Source organism: Syzygium oleosum, unplaced genomic scaffold (assembly GCF_021117445.2).
Source record: "Syzygium oleosum isolate NSW1041296 unplaced genomic scaffold, Sole_v2.1 Sole_v2.07, whole genome shotgun sequence".
NCBI classification, from domain to species: Eukaryota; Viridiplantae; Streptophyta; class Magnoliopsida; order Myrtales; family Myrtaceae; genus Syzygium; species Syzygium oleosum.
This window is the reverse complement of record NW_026607491.1, coordinates 3915728-3937304: the sequence shown is the minus strand read 5'-3', so window position 1 is coordinate 3937304 and position 21577 is coordinate 3915728. Positions and strand designations below refer to the sequence as shown.

General features: G+C 39.6%; 3 protein-coding genes and 1 long non-coding RNA gene across 4 annotated transcripts; 2 read left to right on the top strand and 2 right to left on the bottom strand.

Moving 5' to 3' along the window:
* Positions 1-3613: 3613 nt before the first annotated feature.
* On the top strand, positions 3614-4295 carry LOC115691642 (cyclin-dependent protein kinase inhibitor SMR1-like). Its single transcript, XM_030618346.2, has one exon. It carries the CDS (start codon positions 3746-3748, stop codon positions 4142-4144), a length of 399 nt encoding a protein of 132 aa, XP_030474206.1. The 5' UTR covers positions 3614-3745; the 3' UTR covers positions 4145-4295.
* A 4795-nt stretch (positions 4296-9090) lies between these two features.
* LOC115667201 (cyclin-dependent protein kinase inhibitor SMR3-like) lies at positions 9091-9462 on the top strand. The gene has a single exon (XM_030588807.1). The coding sequence runs from the start codon at positions 9091-9093 to the stop codon at positions 9460-9462; it is 372 nt and encodes a 123-aa protein (XP_030444667.1).
* Positions 9463-14416: 4954 nt separating this feature from the next.
* On the bottom strand, positions 14417-15059 carry LOC115669661 (uncharacterized). The gene is made up of 2 exons (XR_004004416.2): positions 14770-15059; positions 14417-14651 (listed from the first exon to the last, which is right to left on the bottom strand). It is a non-coding gene; the product is annotated as an uncharacterized LOC115669661 (long non-coding RNA).
* A 148-nt stretch (positions 15060-15207) lies between these two features.
* On the bottom strand, positions 15208-21056 carry LOC115662687 (protein DECREASED SIZE EXCLUSION LIMIT 1). Its single transcript, XM_056313336.1, has 13 exons — positions 20642-21056; positions 20463-20525; positions 20257-20328; positions 20107-20163; positions 19440-19645; positions 18727-18767; positions 18542-18635; positions 17614-17680; positions 17069-17151; positions 16881-16972; positions 15765-15871; positions 15507-15570; positions 15208-15339 (listed from the first exon to the last, which is right to left on the bottom strand). The coding sequence occupies exons 1-13, from the start codon at positions 20743-20745 to the stop codon at positions 15241-15243; spliced, it is 1149 nt and encodes a 382-aa protein (XP_056169311.1). The 5' UTR covers positions 20746-21056; the 3' UTR covers positions 15208-15240.
* Between the last annotated feature and the right edge of the window lie 521 nt (positions 21057-21577).

The following is a 21577-nucleotide window of genomic DNA, read 5'->3' as shown; positions in this document are numbered from 1 at the left end:
GAGAGATTTTTGATCTGCAATTTTCTCTCATTGTTTTCCTACTTCTGAACCTTCAAACGCGAGATAATCGGTTGAATAATTAGGTCGTTCGGTTAAACGAAACTAGTCATGTGTGTCGAGCTATCCTCTGATATCGAGTCTTGTACTGAAACCCATCTTTTCTTTTCTTTTTCTTTTTATTAACAAAAGATCCAATAGGAAATCCTATGCTAAAAGGGTTAATCCTCCCCCCCACCCCTCTCTCTCTCGAGCGTTTAATTTTGTTAAATGCAATATTTTTCTGCTTCCACACCTCTGAGTATAGATGGTGTGATTTTTTTTTTGGAACCATTACCAACTGGTCTAAAAGTTTGAGCAATTAGATGAATGTGTTGTTTAACATTTAAATATCTATTCCCATCATGCGTTTATGGGATTTTGACCTAAGACTAAAACGTGAAAATATATGATACATGAGGCAATTAGGGACTAGAAAGATTAGAACTCGGGACTTCTGCTTTGATACCAGGTAAAATTTTGTGAAACCACCGTTAACTATTTTAAAACTTTAAACCGTTGGATGAAGACGTGGTTTAATATTTAAATATTTCGGTCGATCGAATAATTAAGTCATTCGGCCAAACGAAATTATTTATGTAATTCGAGCTATTCCCTATTATTTTTTTTGGGAAGGCTCTATTCTCTATTATTGATCATGTATTAAAACCCAATCTTCTTCTTTTTTATCTTTTTTCCACACAAGATCTGATTTCGAAGATTACAGACTACATCAAGTGAAGATTAATTGAGTAATCGAAGAACCCCGGTCACTCCATTGTTATTTGCATAGTTCCACCAAACTAAAAGCATAAGCAATTATATGGAGGCGCGATTTAGTATTTATACAAATTAACCACTAAGATGATTGCTTGTTGCATACATCTACAACATGTGACGGTCTTGCTTAGTTTATTGTCACCCTTGCGGGTCTTGTCATCCTAGTCTTTAGGCATAAATGACTTATCAAGAGAGCAGTTGAGTGGAAAATTGTTTCTTTATTACATTAGAGGCCGCACCTACACCGAACCCATGATTATTCCTTTCACCGAATCAACTGCCATTGGAGAAACGCTGAGGATTTTCCACCCAAGCTCATGCATAGCATCGGACCATAGAGTAATTACCGCATAGAAAAATTAGATGTTGTCAATTAATTTGGGTAGGTCTTTCTTGGTTGGTGCTAGGTTAATAAAGAAAGCATTTACTGACTTTTCCTAGGTAAATAGATTCGTTCACATCCGAAGCTACGTGCAAAAAAAGTGCTGTAAACGAAGTTGTTTCTAAGGGTCCATTTCACTTCCGAGGAAATAAAAAAGTAAATCTAACTTTAAAAATCTTCAAGGCAATCGATAATTTCGATTTTGGTTGTAACGTATGATGATTTATCATGACCCCCTTCGATGATCTTACACGCTTAATTTGTTTCGTATGTCGTAAGCGTAGCTAGGAGCCGCAATTTGGTCTTTACTTTCTTTCGGCGGACGGAAGTGAAGGGTTCATCAACGAAAAACAACGCAGCGGAATATAGAACCCTAGACAGGATCCATGTGTATATTGAAATCGAAAAGGAATTTCGAAATGTACCTTTTGCAGATCGAAGATAAATCAGGAACCAATTGTGTCTGGATTAGCGCCCCAAGTGTTGCACCTCTACTGGTATGGGAGAAGTGTCAAAAAAGTCCTAAACCTTTTACATTGGTGCCAATTTAGTCCTAAACCTTTTTTTGGTGCCAATTCAGTCCTAAACCTTTTGCATTTGTGCCAATTGAGTCCTAAACCTTTTTTGGTGCCAATTCGGTCCTAAACCTTTGTATTTGTGCCAATTCGTCCTAAACCTTTGCATTGGTGCCAATTCGGTCCTAAACCTTTTTTGGTACCAATTGAGTCCTAAACCTTTTGCATTGGTGCCAATTCAGTCCTAAACCTTTTGTATTTGTGCCAATTCAGTCCTTCCGATTAATTTAGCTAAAAAAGATTTAGGACTGAATTGGCACCAATGCAAAAGGTTTAGGACTGAATTGGCACCAATGCAAAAGGTTTAGGACTCAATTGGCACCAAAAAAAGGTTTAGGACTCAATTGGCACTAATGCAAAAGGTTGAGGACTAAATTGACACCAAAAAAAGGTTTAGGACTAAATTGGCACAAATGTAAAAGGTTTAGGACTAAATTGGCACCAAAAAAAGGTTTAGGCCTAAATTGGCACTAATGCAAAAGGTTTAGGACTTTTTTGACACTTTTCCCCTACTGGTATCCACACACACGAACGGAATTCTCCAACGATCCACGTGCTAGCGAAAGATCTTGAAGTTCCTTTTTCTTGAACGCTTTTTGATTTTCGATACTCTATCGAAAAAAACCCTAGACAGAGAACGATTCTCTATCTATTTATACAACCTCATTATCCAGCGGAATTAAAAGAAGTGGGCCGGGCAATTTGGGCCCGCCAAACCGTCCACCTTTAATCGTACGTTTAATCGTTATCTCATAACGCGCACGATCGCATAGATAATTTAAATAAGAGAATAAAGGCGCATAGAAAATATTAAGTCCGTTCACTATTGTGTGCGACCCTATAGGCTCACTAAATATTAGCAGTATGCTCAAAACTCTTTTTGGCCCACGTCTCTAGCAAGACATTATGACTACCTAAGTATAGTGAAGGTCGATTTTCCGACACAACCTAATCCACAACTAATATTAGAGTATCAACCTTGATTGATTCCTAGGGCAGACCACTAACAGGAAGGTGCGAAATATGTCGTAACTTTATAAGGAGAGCGAATAAGAATCATTATTATAATTGCGCGGGAAAATTCATCACATAATTAATCCCTTTGATCAAATTCATTACTAAGGTGTGTTAATAGAGGAATATATGCTACCTTTTTAGCAACATATATAAGTGTAAATTAATTATTTAATCTATTGATTGAGTGCCCAATGTGGCAATCAACAATTCTCATAGCATTTCTTCCTTGCATGCACCATCTAGCCTATTTTAGCTTCATGCCAAGGATAAATCCACAGCTGCCCAATACCAATCTCTCTCTTTTTTAGGGGGATTTATTTTTTTTCCAATAAAAGCTTTTTGAACTAACCTTTCAAGATGGTTAATCTTATAAAATAGGGTGATGAATTTATGAGAGAGCAAGTTCACCTTGTACCCAAATTTATCGCTCGAAATTTTTTACGTAAATTCTCTCTCTCTCTCTCTTAATATTTCCTTACAAATCACATATGCTTTGAATGTATATAGATATATATATATCATGGGTAAATGCAAATGAACAGAAAAATGAAAAATTAATGCCTACCTTCTAGGTTTGTTTTTTTTTGGTTTCTTTCAGCTGGTGAATCCCCGAGTTCCCGAAGCTAAAAGGCTAGGAAAACCATGTAACGTCAAATCGCAATCTCGCGATCATGAACGAACTCTAATTGGAAAGAAATAAAGAAGCTCCAAGAAAAAGCTGAAAAGAAAGGAACCTCGCATTTAATAATTTAATAATTATTATGATCTGAAGGTAAGTGTGGGAGTGATGTGCCCCCAGCGAACAACCTTTTTAGTACAGCAAATCCAGGTCATCATCATCTCTCTTTCTCTCTCTCTCTTTCGCTCTCTCTCTCTGTCTAACCTTGTCAAGCAAGCCTCTCCCTTGGAGAGTTCTTTTTATACGCAAACTCAAGATCACAACACAGTCTCAACCATGAAGCTCTCTCCATCTCCTTCAACCATGCCTCTAGATCTGGAACTGCCCAAGATCAGAGTACCCTCTTCTTCTTCTGTTACTGCTGTTGTTGACGACAAAGCTTCGAGCGGGGACGCGGGTGCAACTCAGATCCCGAGCGATGACAGCGAGTGCCGGACCCCAACGTCGAGTGAGCACAGGATCCAGGCTGCCGCGAGCTGCCCGCCGGCGCCAAGGAAGCCCCGAGCAGTGCCCTCGCGGAAAAGGAGGCGTGAGTTCTTCGACACGGCGAACCGCGAGGAGGTGGAGGGTTTCTTCCGGAGCTGCGAGCTGGCCCTGTGCTTGAGAGACAGGCCTCGCGGGGGGGTCGTGAGGAGGAGGTACCTGAGTAAGGGCGTTGTGGTCGCAATTCTCTGATTAATTCTTGTTTTATCTTTCTTTTTTCTGCTTTCTTGAGCAAATTGTTATTATTACTATTCGTGATTCCAATTTGTTTATATCGAATATCAAACGTGTAATCTCGTGACCAGATGTTGCTGAATGTAAGTATATAGAGATTCTTAAACTACTCTCTCTCTCTCTCTCTCTCTCTCTCTCTCTCTCTCTCTCTCTCTCTCTCTCTCTCTCTCTCTCTCTCTCTCTCTCTCTCTCTCTTCTCTCCTCCTTGATCTAGGTTTTTACGATGTGTAGGAAAGTTTGGGATCTCAATATTAATAACATGTTCTTGTTCTGTCATCTTGGTTTTGCTGTGAAGTTCGACTACAGAATCAATCTTCCATTTCGATCTTTGTTGCGCTTTAAGTTCGAATCCGCCATTGGTTTTGAGCAAGAAGATTTCAACATTTTTTTTTCGTTCAGCTCCATTTCCACTGAATAATTCAGGAGAAAACAAACATCGACTAGGAGGAAAGAACACGCAGACGGTACTTACGAGGCTGTTTTTGTTTGGGTGGTCTGTGTTTTTTTTACTCTCTTTAAATCATTATTGTCTGAATGAAAAGAAGACAATTCATAGATGGTTTTGCTGTGAAGTTCGACTACAGAATGAATCTTCATTTCGATCTTTGCTGCGCTTTAAGTTCGAATCCGCCATTGGTTTTGAGCAAGAAAATTTCAACATTTTTCTATTCGTCCAGCTTTGTTTCCACTGAATAACACAGGAGAAAACAAACATCGACTAGGAGGAAAGAACACGCAGATGGTACTTACGAGGCTGTTTTTGTTTGGGTGGTCTGTGTTTTTTTTACTCTCTTTAAATCATTATTGTCTGAATGAAAAGAAGACAATTCATAGATGGTTTTGCTGTGAAGTTCGACTACAGAATGAATCTTCATTTCGATCTTTGCTGCGCTTTAAGTTCGAATCCGCCATTGGTTTTGAGCAAGAAAATTTCAACATTTTTCTATTCGTCCAGCTTTGTTTCCACTGAATAATACAGGAGAAAACAAACATCGACTAGGAGGAAAGAACACGCAGACGGTACTTACGAGGCTGTTTTTGTTTGGGTGGTCTGTGTTTTTTTTACTCTCTTTAAATCATTATTGTCTGAATGAATTGAAGACAATTCATAGATGGTTTTGCTGTGAAGTTCGACTACAGAATGAATCTTCATTTCGATCTTTGCTGCGCTTTAAGTTCGAATCTGCCATTGGCTTTGAGCAAGAAAATTTCAACATTTTTCTATTCGTCCAGCTTTGTTTCCACTGAATAATACAGGAGAAAACAAACATTGACTAGGAGGAAAGAACACGCAGACAGTGCTTAAGAGGCTGTTTTTGTTTGGGTGGTCTGTGTCGTTTTTTCCTCTCTTTAGATCATTTTTTGTCTGAAGAAGACAATTCATAGATGGTGAGCTGGTTATGATAATGATGATTGATACTGGTCCTGTCCTGACAATGGCATCAACGTCAGGCGATGCTGGGTTTTTGCTTAGAACGACAAATTATCCCCAACGCCAATTAACTGTGCAAAGAGCCTGTTATCAGTACACACTTGCCATCTATCCGTGTAGCTTGATAATATCTCTCTTTTACTGTATCTGTACGCGTACACCCAACACTTATCTTTTGAGATATTTCTTGCGAATATCGTCTGTTGGATCATAGTAGAGAGAGTTTACTTATAAGATTCATAATGCAAAGCCCTAATCTAATCAACCACTCGGACATATCGAGAGCCCCACAAAGTAGCTTTTTGGAAGCTCATCTCTCGCCCAACTTTGAGATGCTGCAGCTTTAAAACATATAATTTACGGTGTTTCACAGCACGATTACTACACAAAATGGTTACAGTGCAGCTACATCTTTATTAAAATGGACTCTTAGTACTCCAGCTTGAAAGCATGATTAGGGACCCAAACACCTACATGTTATTTGTGAAATGAACCTAACTCTCCTAAACCTTTTACATTTGTACAGTCGTGTCTTAAATATTTATCTAAATTGCAAGTCCTTAGCCTTTCAATAGGCGCAACCAAATCCTAAACATCTATTTAAGTGCAATCGATCCCTAAATTCATATTGAAAATTGCAATTTCTAGCTACCAAGCATTGGAAAATTTCCAGAGTCACATGGGCAATTTTCGATGCCATGAATATTTATAAACATTACTATTAACTGAAGAACTTGATTTTACTTTTTCAAAGGGTTTAGCATCTCTTTTTTTTTTTTGGTCAAAAAAGGGTTTATCGACTTGAATGCACCAATTTAAAGGTTTCAAGGTCTATCTTTCAAGGGAAAATTACCAAAAAAAAAAAAGTTCTAAACTTATTGTATATATGCCAATTTAGTCTAAACCTTTTAATTTGACCAATTTAGTTCAAACCTTTTGATAAATTGCCAATGTAGTTCTTTTGGCCAATTTTGACCGTAAATCGCTAATGTGGACGCCAGCCATCTAATGTGGACGCCAGCTGCTACTAACATGGACAATTTTTTGCATTTTCTCTAATTTTTATGAGTTTTTATAATTTTTTTTCTTTTTTTTCTTTTTTTCCTTCTTCCTCCGCGATTGGCCACAAGCGAGGGCCAAGGAGGTCAAGCCTCGCCAAAAAATTATCCATATCAATGCTGGCTGGCTTCCATGTTAGCGATTTCCAGCAAAAATTGGCCGAAAGGATTATATTAGCAAATCATCAAAATGTTTAGGACTAAATTGGCAAAATTAAAAAGGTTTAGAACTGAGTTGGCCGTACAATAAATTTATAACTTTTTTGGTAATTCTTTCATATTAATACGATGCACCCATTTCGTATTTTGAGAGAGGGAGAAGGTGGGGGCGGGGGGAGAGGTTTTGAAATTCTCCCTTATTTTTTATTAGGCTACAATTTCCTTCAACCCAAGATGTATGAAATCTTCTTCGACAAAGGATGGAGGAAAAAAAATATGAAAAGGGAAAAGTTATCAAATTTTACTTCGACGGGAAAAAAAGGTTAGTAAAGTTCGCATTTAGGCGATTCGTATACGTATATGGAATTGACCATCTTAAAAGGTCGACAGTATTGCATGTAACACACATTTAATGATTCAAATTTGCCTAAGAAAAAAAAGACCCTAATTCTAATTTCCCAACCACCGCCCTCCGCCTTCAATGACAAGTCTAAGCTAGAGCCACCTTTAGTCACCCCCACCATCGTGTGCATCTACGAAGACTAGTGAAATCGAAAGGTTCAGATATATATCCTGTTATTATGAAAAACGTTCCAGCCTGTAAATTAAAGAATCCCGGACCTAAAATAAAATAGATTTTCACATGTAACTTTCTTTTTGGGACATAGATTTTCGCGCATAACTTGAGGACTTGGAGGTGAATCGTTTATGTGTTGAAATGGCATATGTCGAGACATTACAGAATTTTACCGAATTTGACTCTTTTCTATGATGATGTTGGGTGTTTAGGCCATTTATTAGCCTTGACTCATCTAATTGGGTCACTTCTTTTCTTTTCTTATTTTGTATTGAACACGCCTAATATTAGAGATACTAAAACTTCTTTAAATGTTTACGAAATGATGTGTCCAAATTTCAATTTGTTGTTTGATTGCGTCGGTTACCAAATACACGGGTCCCACTAATTGAAACACCCAATCGAAATTTTGGGAAAATTATCTAAAAAGTCCTAAACGTGTCGCACTTTTCTCAATTCATTCATATGCCTTTTAATTTTGTCAATTGAGTCCTAAACTTTTTCACGTTTTGCCAATTGAGTCCATCTGGACAATTTTGACCGAAAATAACTGATGTGGACGCTGGCGGTCTTATGTGGCACAACCAGGGCTAATGTGGACAATTTTTAATAACATTTTAATTTTTTTTCGAATTTTTTTTGTATTTTTTCTTTTCTTCTTTCTTTTTCTTTTCTTTTCTTTTTTTTACACCTCTGACCGGCGACCCACAGGCATGGTCTGGGTGAGAGCGCGACACCCTCATGGGGATTTGGCGAGGGCGAAGGCCTGGATCTAGCCAGGGCGAGGGCCGTGACGAGGTCGACACCTTTGCCAGATCCAGGCAAGGGTCGTGACGCCCTTGTTGGCCGCAGGCGAGGGGCTCGCAGCCAGAGATGTAAAAAAGAAAAGAAAAGAATACAAATAAAAAAAATTAATAAAAATTTGAATTATATTAAAATATTATTAAATATTGTTCACGTCAGCTCAGACTATGCCACGTAACGTAGGACGACTAGCGTCAACGTTATCGATTTCCTGTCAAAATTGATCGAATGGACTCAATTGGCCAAATGTGAAAAGATTTAGGACTCAATTGGCAAAATTAAAAATGTTTAGGACTGAATTGGCAAAAGTGCACTACATTTAAGACTTTTCGGACAATTTTCCCTCAAAATCTTACAATTCATTTGGCAAATACAATGTATAATAAGAAATCTTCGTAAAACTTATATTATTCATACATAAGAAGATCTCCAGTAGAGTCAAACTCTTTTACGTTGGACTCACGTTATTCAAGTGCTTCTAGATCTAGGTTGACTAAGTATTTCACACACCCGTTTATACTCTTGAAATGGAGTACCAAAGCCAATTACAGTTTATTATAGTAATTGTATTGTATAGTAAACAATAAAATCTATATTTCAAATTAAAAATTCTGTCAATTCTTTCAGGGCAGTGAGTTCAACAAAAGAAAGAGAGCAAATTTATCGTGTGAAATTTAAAAAAAAATAATGAAACCAAGAAAAGAAAATTAAAATTGAAATATATGGAAGAAGCATGACCAACGACCTCTCTTCCCTTCCTTTGCACGGCTCTCTCCGTGTCAATTTCCTCCACAAATAAATACAACGCCAAAAGCCATCATCACATCATCATTATCATCCCTTCATTCTCCAATCTCTCTCCCCCCAAAAAATCATGTCCACCGATCTTCAAGTCCTCGACCTCCAAACCCTAAACTTACCCTCAATCCACACTTACACCCCAGATGGACAATCCTCCGATTCGAATTTGCAGCCGAGCCAAACCGACAACCGCCACGGCAATGGTGACGGCAGCGGCGGCGAATCCTGCCGGACACCGACATCCGAGAAGCATAGGATCCCTGCGGTCCTCCGTTGTCCTCCAGCGCCAAAGAAGCCGAGATTCTCTCGCTCCTCCTCGTGCAAGCGGAAGCTGTCCGAGCTGGACTTCTTCGACATCGTGAACCGCCGCGAGGTCGATGCTTTCTTCGAGCTGGCCTCTGCCGCCGCCGGAGTTTCTAAAAGGAGACGCCCCCTTGTAGAGTGAAGGATGGCGGTTCAAGTATAAAAAAATTCGTTGGTCAAATGTATCTATCACACACTTTGCAATTCACACATCTTTGGTCCATTACAAATTGGAGAGAAAGAAGAGATCAAACATGGTGTGACACTATTCACTTCTATATTTCTATTTTTAATTTTTTTTTGTGGGGGGAGGTTGGAATAATAGATATGGTAGATGAAGTTGGTGGGGGAGATTATGTGAAGATTAAGAGAGTGGGGTTGATGGGGAGGATCGATCAATGGTATTTTTATTAGATCTTGGTTAAAGATGGTTGATCTGTATTCCCTTTGACAAATTCAGTGCTTGAGTGTTAGGCACGGCTTTGGGATCGATTCCCACGTTATTTTTTTTAATAAAATCATCATCATCATCATCATTTTTATTTTCCATGTGTGTGCCTTTCAATAAGCACAAAAGAGATGGAATGTGCAGCATCATGTGCACTGCTGGATGTTGTGGGCACGATTTGTCTTCTTCGACAAATTCCGAGTGTTAATTATTGTCGCCACGTTGACTATGCATGCATATTTATTTATATTGTTTTGTATTTATATGTTTTTGCAAAATTAAATGTCTGACACAAAACCAATTAGGGCTCTCCCGATCCCCAGACCTCGATCTAATTAAAATAAGTTTCAGCCCACCATTCATTTTCAGCCTCCAAACTTAATGAGCGAGGACGCTACGTGACAATCACTCCACGTCGACGCTACCGAATAGAAAAATCAAAATAATTTGTATTCGAACACCCCCCCCCCCCTTCCCTAACTTATTCAATGCTACAAGATCTTGAAATATCACATGTCCACGGTCACCCCCCAGAGATCTATTTTCACGTTTAAAAGAAGCAAAAAAGCCGAATTTCTCTACAATTAGATAAAGTTTTTTTTTGGGGGGATATTACATCGTGGCCGAGGCAATCCACTTGTTAATTACGTATAATCTCGTATTGCTTAAATACGTAATTATAATATGCATCGCATCCACTTATTGACTTAAACTTTTGGATCGGACTTTTGATGCTAAACATGAAAAACATAATCAAAAACACTTTGCCTTAAACTTCCATAGAACCCAATTCATACTCAGTCATATATACCGACGTACATTTTCATGGATTCGTCCAACATGGACTAGAGAATAACTTGCACTCGTTCTGGCTTCAATTTCACGTATCTGGTCTCTCTTTTTCTTGGGTCTTTTTTAGACCACGATGGAATAAAGCGGAGAGTAGCGAACAAGACGGGTTCGTAGGCGATTAAGCGCACTGAATCGTCGTCCAAGGAACCGATTCAACTCTCCCAAAAGAAGAAGAATATTGAGGCGAGCTTAAGGAGTACTCATCTTAAGCAGCGTATCTTAATTTTGACGGAATAAAGAGCAGCATCATCACCACCATCTTCCTCATAAAGCTGTGACTTCCATCAGATAAAGCTGTGACTTCCATCAGAGAGAGAGAGAGAGAGAGAGAGAGAGAGAGAGAGAGAGAGAGAGAGGAGAATGATGCTTTTGCCGGGAGAGGAGTCATCGTCACGGAAAGCATCCAACATGAAGATCGGCGAGATGCGGGTACGAGGAAAACTGCCTTCCCACTCCACAAAAGGAGATTAGTGTTATTCGCTTCTTACATAAGTTATCTGTGGGAGCTTAATGAACACATTTCATTTATTTTGGCTCAAAGTCTGTGAATTTGCTTTTACGTGTTCCGTTCTTGGGACCAGACTCGATCGACCGTCGGGCCGAGCCGGCCCTCACGTCTAACCAGGCTCCTGATGTGGTGTATTTTTCCGGAACCTGACCTTTTTGCAATATTTACTTAGGACTAGTCATCCGGCGAGTGAAGTCTTGCTCGGTGCATATGGACATTATAATTTGCATGTATTTGGAGGGGTCAATCGAGCCGAAAAAATTTGAATATCTCATATTATAAAATAGAAAGAAAATCTCAACTCGAGTATCTGCGGATAGAGATATATAAGAACTAATAGCATAATCGAGGAACAATAGTCGTATGATCAAAGCATTTTGAAGCTCAATGGGCATAATGAATGGGAAACAATAAATAGGTAAATAGAGGTGTACTCAAGAGTTTTAATCCTAACATCAACTTGAAATTATGTTCATGGAAAAATTATTTCCTTCAAAAGCTTAAATCAATAAATCACGACATGCCACATATTTTATATCTTAGTTATTACAAGACATACGAATATAAGGCCCATTCGAGTTGATGAGTCATATGCTAGTAAACCATCGTTGGCAATTTTCTCGATATCTTAAGGTTTTGAGAAAAAACGGTTTGTCTAACATAATACTAAAGCATAGGCTGAGAGCTACTTTAATCCCGACGCTCCCTCTCAATTTTCTTTTGCTCGATATTGCCCGTTATTCTGTCCGTTTTTTCTGTTCCGCCAATTGTGTATCCACGTCTTGCGCACGTAAGGATCATCTTAAACGTGAGATGGAGCGCTTATTTATATATTGTGAAAATATTATCGACCCGTTTTCCGAGGGTCTCAAATTCTTCCCAGAACCGTTTATCTGACGCAAGAAAACCGTGAATTCAAAGCCTTCTGCTGTGCCAACTGAACGATGTGACTCGGAGCATTTTCTATGGATCCCACCGTCCCCCGTTACGTAAGCTGCCCGCTTTTACTTGCCGAAAGAAAGCGAAGGAGACGACGAAGCATGCAATGAAACTAGAGAGAGAGAGAGAGAGAGAGAGAGAGAGAGGGAAAAGTGAAGCTGAAGCCTGTCGCATCTGGGTGTACTTAGGAATGGATCCGCTTTTGTCTTGTGAGGTAAGACTGCAAAAGTTGTGGGGGGCACTGGGACCTTCTTCGTGTTCCACGCTGCGTTACGTGGAAGTAGCCTTTCCACTTTCTGTATCCATATGCCTCGGGAGGAAGCATGTGCCGCATTTCCGTCGTCTTGTCGCTTTCTTTTGGGGCTTTCCATATCTGCAGAGGAATCTTGCTGTCCACAATGTTAACTGTTCCATCGGTAACAATGATCGCCTGCCGCGGCTGTTTCGCTCGTCTTGATTTACATTGCTTTCCCCGACTTATTATTAATCTTCTGGTCCTTTTTACTGGTGCTACGGACGTTGCTCGCTTGGCACTTAACATCATCAAATCATGAGTCGCGACAGATGAAAAGGGAATTTGGGGGAGAGAGAGGGTAGCATCACGGGTGATGGACCATGGGGATCCAATGTCTACTTCCGGAGGGAGAGAGAGGTATCATTGAAATGACCCTTGTCTTGGTTATATGTGACATCTTTGGCAAGGGCTGCGACTCTTGCCGTCGGCTGTGGCGACGGTCCTAGGCCCTTCTCTTGCTATCCAAGTTTCTTCGGACCCTTTGTGGGGAACGAAATTGTTCTTATTTTTGCTCGTCATAAAATGCTTAATTTTGATGATCCTCGAAAAGGGGTGTATATCCATGGATCCAAACCTGTTACTTTGGCATCGATGTCGTGTTGAAGAGTATAATTCCAAAAAATCAAGTCTTGCCGGCTTGCTAGAGGCTAGCGATTGGCGGAGGAAGAAGGGGAAAAAAATAAAGAAAGAAGTGAAAAAAAAAGAAAAAAAAATTAAAAACATAAAAAAAAACTCAAATATGAAAAAAAAAAAATTAAAAACATAAAAAAACTCAAATAAGTTTTAAAAAATTGAAAGTTATCGATGTCAGCCTTAGTCATGTCACGTAGAACAATCAGTACTGAGTAAACCGCTAAGTCAGCAATTTGCGGCCAAATTTAGTTCTAACGACTAAATTGACAAATCAACAAAAGGTTTAAGGCTAAATTTACAAATCGTTAAAAAGTTTAGAACTAAATAGGTACTTTTGAACGGTTTAGAACTAAATTAGCAAATCGTTAAAAAGATTTAGGACTACACTGGCATAATTGAAATGTTTAGTACCGAATTGACCGCCATATAATAGATTTATGACTTTTTGTATAATTTTCGCTGTCCTCCGAGGACTTGCACAGTCGATAAAACAACTTAGATCACTTCAAATTTCTTAGTATGAGCTCACATATTCAACTCTACTCTACACGTCTAGTCCCAATCACAAATTTTCTGCATTTGGCTAGGCCAACGATGCTGGTTTAGCATGATGCGAGAAAATTGACTCAAGATATCACCTTACCGAGCGTTCTAATCTGGCATGTTTTTAACCGCACTGTTGAGTTTTGTCGGGCTATTTTTGTCTTGGGCCGTTAAGGTTTGGATATTGCTACTGATGTCACTTCAACAAATGCTTCGAAATCACTTATTAATCATATTTTTAGAAGAAAAACTCGATTTGCAAAGTGTTGACTTCACGTGTCGTGAAAGAGAAGTCAATATATCGAAAATTAAGACATTTTCCAGATTGTTTGCTTGACAATGCCATAGGAGCACTCTCTAACATCATCAAGGACTTCAACAAGTATAATCAAAATTAATCTCGCTGATCTCCTTTTGCATCATGAATGATACTACGAGGTGAAAAGCTATGTTTTACCCAATTTAATTACGAAGTGAATCGACAAAAACCGAATGGATGATTGAACTCGTCCCACTCGTTTAACATTGATTAAGTACCACTCATGTGCCTTTGTGAACTGATCTTCACCGGATCGAATACATAACGACCCAGTGCAAAGGGCACAAATTTCGACCCGTGATTGTTTTTGCAATGACGACACCAGCTTTAGTCAAACCATGAAAAAGAAAAGCTACTTTTCCGCCACGTCTACCTCAACGACGGTGAGATTTAGTCCGGTGTAAATAGTCTTCACTGGCACCTTTCCGCCACGGTCGGGTTGAAACCTGCACAGCCCTCACCCAGAGAGGCACTTCGAATAAGTGAGTGAGAGAGATTATGGCGTTCGCTTCAATTCCCAAGCATCGTCATAAACACAAAATCAATTGCCAAAGCAAAAGATTAGTAATGGTGAGGGAATTGACTTAACCATCACGGCATCATAGTTTGCATTATAAACAATTGTACAAGTATATGACTAACTCGAGATAATCCAGCGATCTCTGAATGAGTAGTTGGCTGCAGAGGCAATGACCAAAGTGGCAATCCCAGCATATGACATTAGAGTTGTGATACTGATGAGTGATAACTGAAGAGTCCTCGCAAAACCGTCCGGTACTATTCCTGGCAATGCCCTACGATGATTAACAATCCAAACCGCACAGCTTCACTGCCAAGTTTTGGGTTGGTCTCTAGAAAGGACTTTTTCTCTACAGTTGATTGCAAAACTGAGATGACCCAGTTGATTCTTACCGTCAAGGTAAAGAAGTCTGTGACCCATGCGACAGTCTCAAATTTGAACGTCCATGTGCAAGCAGGATTCTCTTGATAGCCCAGATGTCTCGAATGCAAATGTCCGAAAGATTATCTTCCTGCAGTAGACAATGCTATTTTCAGAGTCGCAAAAGATTTGCTAATCCATAGAAAGACGAATTTGCAGGCCCATGACATTGCTTGAAGTACGGTCTTCCACATGAGATCTGGCCTTTCCGCCTCCCATTTCTGATATCTCCCAAGCTTGTTATCCCATGGAGATGGAGATGGAGATGGAGATGGAGATGGAGCTGAAATAGAAAAAGTTAAAGCATATGTAAAAATTCACTAGAGTGAAGTGACATCATATTTTAGCCACTAGCGTGAAGTGACAGCATATGTAAAAAACTCACAGGAAAACCGAAAGATACTTTCCATCTAGCTACCCTTGCACAATGCACAATTACCTTTTCAAGTACGAGGAGGATAGAGCTCCCATAGCGCGACCATAGTGTCCTCTGATGCAGAGGCCATCAGCTTACAATCAGTTGAGAATAAAACCGCATTACACTGCCAATGCAAGCCATAACTCAGAGAGAGAGAGAGAGAGAGAGAGAGAGATCCATAAAAATGTGCAGAATGTTGATATATTCAAGAATTTGTGCATGCTTGGTGATCCAAAGAAAGGGAATAAAAAATGTTAAACTTCTTGATTAAAGGACAAAGGAATCAAGTACCGTTGCCTGGTGATACTTCAATATTGCCAAAGGACTTCCTTTGCGATAATTATATATCCGTACTCTGCTTATGAAATAAAATATAAGGTGTCATATCAAACATGGTACAGAAGAAAACAGGTAACTACTCAATGCTGGTGGCTTTACAAAGAGCAAATGGACTCCTCATCCAGAATTCAAGCAGCATAGCATGTGAGTACACGTTCCTCGTTAATAATGACCACACAAAAAAACCCGTTGCAAGTTTGGATGTCCAACCTGTGATCCCAGCCAGCAGTCGCAGCAATTTTGTCATCTGGTCTTATTGATGCGCTGGCGACGCCACCTCGCTCCAAATTAATTCCTGTTTTAGCCACACAGCGTCCCTGAACACACAATACAAGCAATTATAACGGAAATAAGACAGATTGGAGAAAGATAGTCCACTGTCACATAACAACACACATATATAACTTAAACAGAAGAATAGCTGAAAAAAGGCCTGAATAAGTTAATATGATTAACCTAATAAAATCCCTTCTCGTAATAAGATTTTTACCTGCTATTTGGAGACTAAGTCCGTAAAATAGTACCCTTCACGAGCCAGAGAAGTACAAAGAAAAGCTGACTGGATTATCCATTCCCACAGATTGCACTCGATTACCTAATTTGTTGAATAATGTTCACATCTCCACTGATATGACCTAATGCCAAATATTTAATTTCAATTCTCCAAAATGTTTTCAGTCATCTTTTTTCACATAAAATTGTCTAATTTGTTTGTGAAAACAAGTCTGAGACAATTTCCAGCACGAATGGAAATTACATTTACCTTTTTGGTCACATATTCAAATAAATTCTCATCTTTGTTTTAAAAAAAAATGTTCTTCTGAAGTTGCCAGCCCATAAAATGGAGAGAGAAGGGGGGTAACTGTATCCCTAAGCTTCTTAAACAAATGTAACTTTAGTAAGAATCTCATTTTCAAACAAAAAAAGGAATTAGAGACTTCCCGCATATCAGATACCCAATTTGCCATTACACAGTGTCAACAACTCTAAATTCAACTTGTATTTAGGAAAAATTAAAATCCCAGAATTAATGGGAAGCCTAAAAAATCCCAGAATCAACAGGAAGCCTAATAAACTAAACACAATCTTCTCATAGCCTGCACACGTCAAAATGCCACTGACCAGGTGAATGCAGCTAAAGAAAATTCGGCAGGATATGACATAAGATGAAAACATGCTGGTGACAACATCAAGCATCTCAATGCGTTTTCTTATTGCCGAACCTCAATGAATTAGTTCTTAGATAATCTATGACAATGAGACAGAAGTATCGCTAAATAGAAACTGTATATTGATAGAACAAATTGTCTTCATAAGGGTAGTTACCAGAGAATGGTCCAAACTGTACCATACGATTTTGTCATCTGCAGCACCAGAGATACCCCCACTGTTTGACTGATCTATGCACAGGCTCAGAACTGCACAGTGAACGAAGAATTGACCAAATCTCATTGTAAATATATTAATGAAATAGAAGCAGAATATATGAACAAAAAAGTGTATAGGATTGTCACCAGGCTCTGAATGGAACTTTACAGAAGTCATTGGAATCTGAGGATTACGTATGTCCCACCACAGCATTGATCCATCCTCGTAACTGCAACAAGCATCTTAGAAGCAATGAGGTAAATCGTAGTCTTTTAAACCAGAAAAAGAAACTTTTCATTTGACAATCAATAGATAATAAGAAAGAAACACAAATTTCTAAATTTCTTTTCAATGTTTACAGGATATGTCAAGCATCTCCATTCTCTACTGTAATTTATCCTTCACCTCACTCATCTTGATGAAGGATATAAAAGCAACAGGATAAACATCAGCGCAAAAGTTCAAGAGAGGGTAGTCAAACGTCCTATTACACAGCCCACATTCAAATACAGGACAGACTCGTTAAAATAAACTTTTGCATTTACAAAATTGTCAAGATACCCCAAGAGAAAAAATTACAATTACCAGAATTCATAGGCTGTTCATCTCTCAACAAATATGTGCATTAAAAGAATCAGAAAATTGGTCCAGACAATAACATGGTTCTTAAAGAGAATGAGGAGGACGTTACCCAGCCAAAACATTGAGGAACCCCTGTGAGCCAGATGGTATAGAGGCTTGAATTGCCATGCACATACCTGCCAAGAAACAATAAATTGTACTTCAAAGATAATAAAAATATTTAAAAAAAACAAATCACGTGAAAACAGAAATAACCAAAAACTAGTCTAATTACTCTCAGAGTTATAATGAAACTCTTAAGTAGACAAATGAACACTGAATCTTAGATATTCGAGCAACTATATGAACCAGGACCTAACATAGTATTGTTACGACGAGCAACCTCATGACAACATTGCAGGTAAGATGTTCTTGCCAAAAGAAAAAGGTGCCGGCTGATTGGCCAAGTATTTAGCATCTTAAAATGTAGCAAACATGCACTATTATGTTCCACAGGAAGTCGGACAAAACAAACACATAGTTCCCTCATGTGTGAGAGACTGTGTCAAGTGTCAAGAACAATTTGAGCAGCACATAACAGAGAGTAAAATATAAGAATATCTCCCATGTGCTTTTGACAGTGAGATTACGCGACAGTCAACTTCCAGTTCGTAATAATTATGCCACATGATTAGGACGGTCAACCGATAATAAAGTTTCCGGCTAATCAGACAAATAACTGCCAGTCAGTAATAATTATGTCAAACGATTTCCTCACAACTGTATGCCTTCTTTACTACTTGACTTGGATATGATAGTAGTAACCCAAAAAACAGCTTCATGGATGGAAAAGAAATACAGATGTATTAACATGAATATTGCCAAATAGCATTTCGTGAACATTCAAGTAAAGCGAACATATGCATCAATTGCCAGCTATTCTCAGGAATTCATAATTTAGACAAACTTGGTCGGCAAAACATTCAAGAAGCAGTTACACAATAACATAACATGAGCATGCAAGAGTCTCCCAAAAGAAAAGACAGACGTAAGAATACCTCTTTCTTTAGTTGAGACCCCTTGGCAGGCTCCAAGATTGTCTGGAGGTAGTTGAACTGACCTTTGATTATTTCTAAGATCCCAAATTTCGACCTGCTCATTTCACATGAGTAAAAAACCAATAAGAAGAGTGCAATACGATTGCAGAAATTTGACATAGTTTACAAAATCAGTGGAAAAGAACCTGTGAAGTCTGCTCCCCTGCTATAGCTACGTAGATGGGACCTTTAGCACATAAAACCTTTGTCAGTAACCATAGAGGTAAAAGGTAAATCAACTTCATCCTTATGGTAAATTATGTGCAGCCGAAAAGTTATCTATCCAGAACAACTGCTAAACCTCCACAAGAGAAACTAAAGGACAATAAGAAGAGCAACAGCTGGTACTATGGGTCCATGCATAAAGAACCGTGTGACACTTGGAAAACTACAGTTGCAAGATCACCTTATCATGATGCATAGAGAATAAATGAACTCCATTAACATGCTCTCTCTGACTCGCGTTATATCAGACTATGAGTCAAAGCCACTGCTCAGACTAACAGCTCAAGTACAATGCACATATATTATTATCAGTATGCTTCATTAAAAAAAGTACAGCACTTTGCTATTTGTTTGTAAGTTATGACTAAGAGAAAACATGTATCTTCCTCCCAATCCCAGCCAAAAAAAATAAGACTGATAACAATCTCACAGCAAAAACATGCCCTCGATGACTGACAGCTAACTCTTCGACTATTAATTTTTTGTGAGAAAAACCTATAGTGCTTTGATGCATATTTTTACACATAGGATGAATCTGAATTCAGGCATTTTCATTTGAGAAAAGAAACTTGTGTAAGGCACGGTCTTGATTGTAGTAAATCTATGTATTTCCTGGAAATGTAACTGAACAAACCTTCAGAGGCATGGGAACACTCTGCTTGACTTCCCTCAACCCGTCCTCCAATGCCATTTCCGGCTTCTGAATTGGAAGTTTCTCCAACTCCCACGTCTTGGAAATGTGCAGACTCTTCAGCAGGCCTTACACAAGCAGAAGCCTTCTTCACCAAGGAAAGCTTGCAAAAGTGATAACAGTTTGCCTTGATAGTCAGCAGGGGATTTCTGCCACAAGCAAGAAAATGTAACTAAGTCTGAATACGTTGCTGAAGAGAAGAGGAACACGTGTTAGTACAAACAAGGATTCTAACTATATGCTAAATCTTGCCAGCAAAATGATGTGCCAGTACAAGTGATTGATTCCTCGAAGCCTGGGTTCAAAGAAACAGTCTCCATCTAAATGGCTAAAGAAGGTTTAATGCATCACTTAGCAAGCATTTTAGCATACACTCTCAGTACGTACGGCATTTATCTACACTATCAAATATCTGAGGCATAACCATCTCCATGACGATTGCCCCTTCATCCAATTCCAATGTGATGTCAAGCACAATATGTCCGCCCTCATGGTAACTCTCTTCTCGCACACTAGCACAAGGACCACCTCAACTTAGAATCAGCTATTTACAAGACAAAAATCCAGCAACATTTCAACGATGAAAGCATGCATAACGGATACCCAATACCTGGATAGGCCACCATCTTCAATGTCCCAGCACTTAACTGTCCCATCCCTTCCCTGGCTACAATCTCAACAAGACAATCATAACCCAACAATCACTTCAAACGACAAAGACACAAAATTGATGCATCTGCAAAAAGGAAAAAGGGGAAACCTGAGAATCTTATCAGCTCCAAGTACAGGGCTGGTAGCGACGCAGATGATCCCATGAACCGCACTGTGCACCCTGCAATCCATTTACAGAAAACAACTACATACGCTTAAAAACAAAAATTTTACAACTGAAACTTTTCATGGAAAACTACAAGCAAAGTATTCTCCAAAAAAAAAAAGGAAACTTTGAGGAAGCAAAGCACCGACCAAGAAGACGAAACAGTCCGTCGCTGAGTGGTGTCCCAAATCCGCAATTCGCCGTCCGAAGCACTGCGACATCAAAAAGCCCATGGAGGGTGTGAAGAACTGGAAGAGGGGGCATTTTCGCGGCGGGGATATGAACGGAGAACCGGGAAGAAGAAGAAACGGGTTTATGAGGAGTTTACCCAGTGAAGAGTAAGGGGCGAGAGAAGTGGAAGCAAGCGTCCGTGACCGAGGCGCGATGACCGCGCAGCACCGCGACGGGATCGGGGGGAGGCCGCTTACTCATCGAGGGCGCGGCGGCGGCGGCGGCGGCGGCCGCGGCTATCGTCGCTGTCGGAAGAGATCGCCGGCGCTGCTCGGTGAACGATCAGCTTGCCGAGCGAAGAGAAACTTCCTCGGCCTCTCTCTCTCTCTCTCTCTCTCTCTCTCACTCACGTTCCTCCTTTTGTGCCGCCCCCCTTGGCTCTCCGGCAGCCGCGCCTGGCTCCCCGTCGTCGCCGGCCTGCGTCGCCCGACCAAGAAATCACGCACGGTCGACGTCCCCCGCTCTGCTCTGCCCTGCCTCGTACCTTCGCTGTCCTCTGCAGCGAGCGTGGAGGACAGGGAAGAAGGGGGAGAAAAGTAAAGGAGAAGAGGCTGGGCCGGATCGGACCGGTCCAATCGAACCGGGTCGAACCGGTCCGAGTATTTTAACAATTTTTAATTTTTTTAAAATTTTCAATTGATTGAATTTTTTGTTAGAAAGCCATATTACTATTTGCTATTATATATATTTTATAGGAAAAATGACACAAACGAGGGACAATCCCGAACTTTTTTCATCGAAAAAGCTTTGGCCAAACACCCTAATTTTTGTCTCGTAAAAGACAAACTTTCATTAAATCCAAATCCGCTCTTATTTTAAAACCATGTTTTCCAATTTGATTATTCCACTAGATAAATCCGTGACTTTTTAATTTGTTGATGTGGTTGCTTTCTCTTCACCGCAAGTAAAAATATCTCCAGCTTTAGGGTAATGTTTGATGTAGTTCACGCCATGGAAGAGATTCGCCGCGCTCACCACCACAACTTTTTTCTCAAACAATGGTAACTGACGAAAGTCAATGCCTTTTATTTTG

Excerpts from the sequence above, each read along its gene's own strand:
- LOC115662687 (XM_056313336.1), bottom strand. The coding sequence starts at position 20,745 with ATGAGTAAGCGGCCTCCCCCCGATCCCGTCGCGGTGCTGCGCGGTCAT. Across the intron at positions 18,636-18,726 it reads CAGGGGAGCAGACTTCACAG|GTCGAAATTTGGGATCTTAG; the intron begins GTTCTTTTCCAC and ends TGAAATGAGCAG. Across the intron at positions 16,973-17,068 it reads AAAGTTCCATTCAGAGCCTG|TTCTGAGCCTGTGCATAGAT; the intron begins GTGACAATCCTA and ends TTCACTGTGCAG.
- LOC115667201 (XM_030588807.1), top strand. The coding sequence starts at position 9,091 with ATGTCCACCGATCTTCAAGTCCTCGACCTCCAAACCCTAAACTTACCC.
- LOC115691642 (XM_030618346.2), top strand. The coding sequence starts at position 3,746 with ATGAAGCTCTCTCCATCTCCTTCAACCATGCCTCTAGATCTGGAACTG.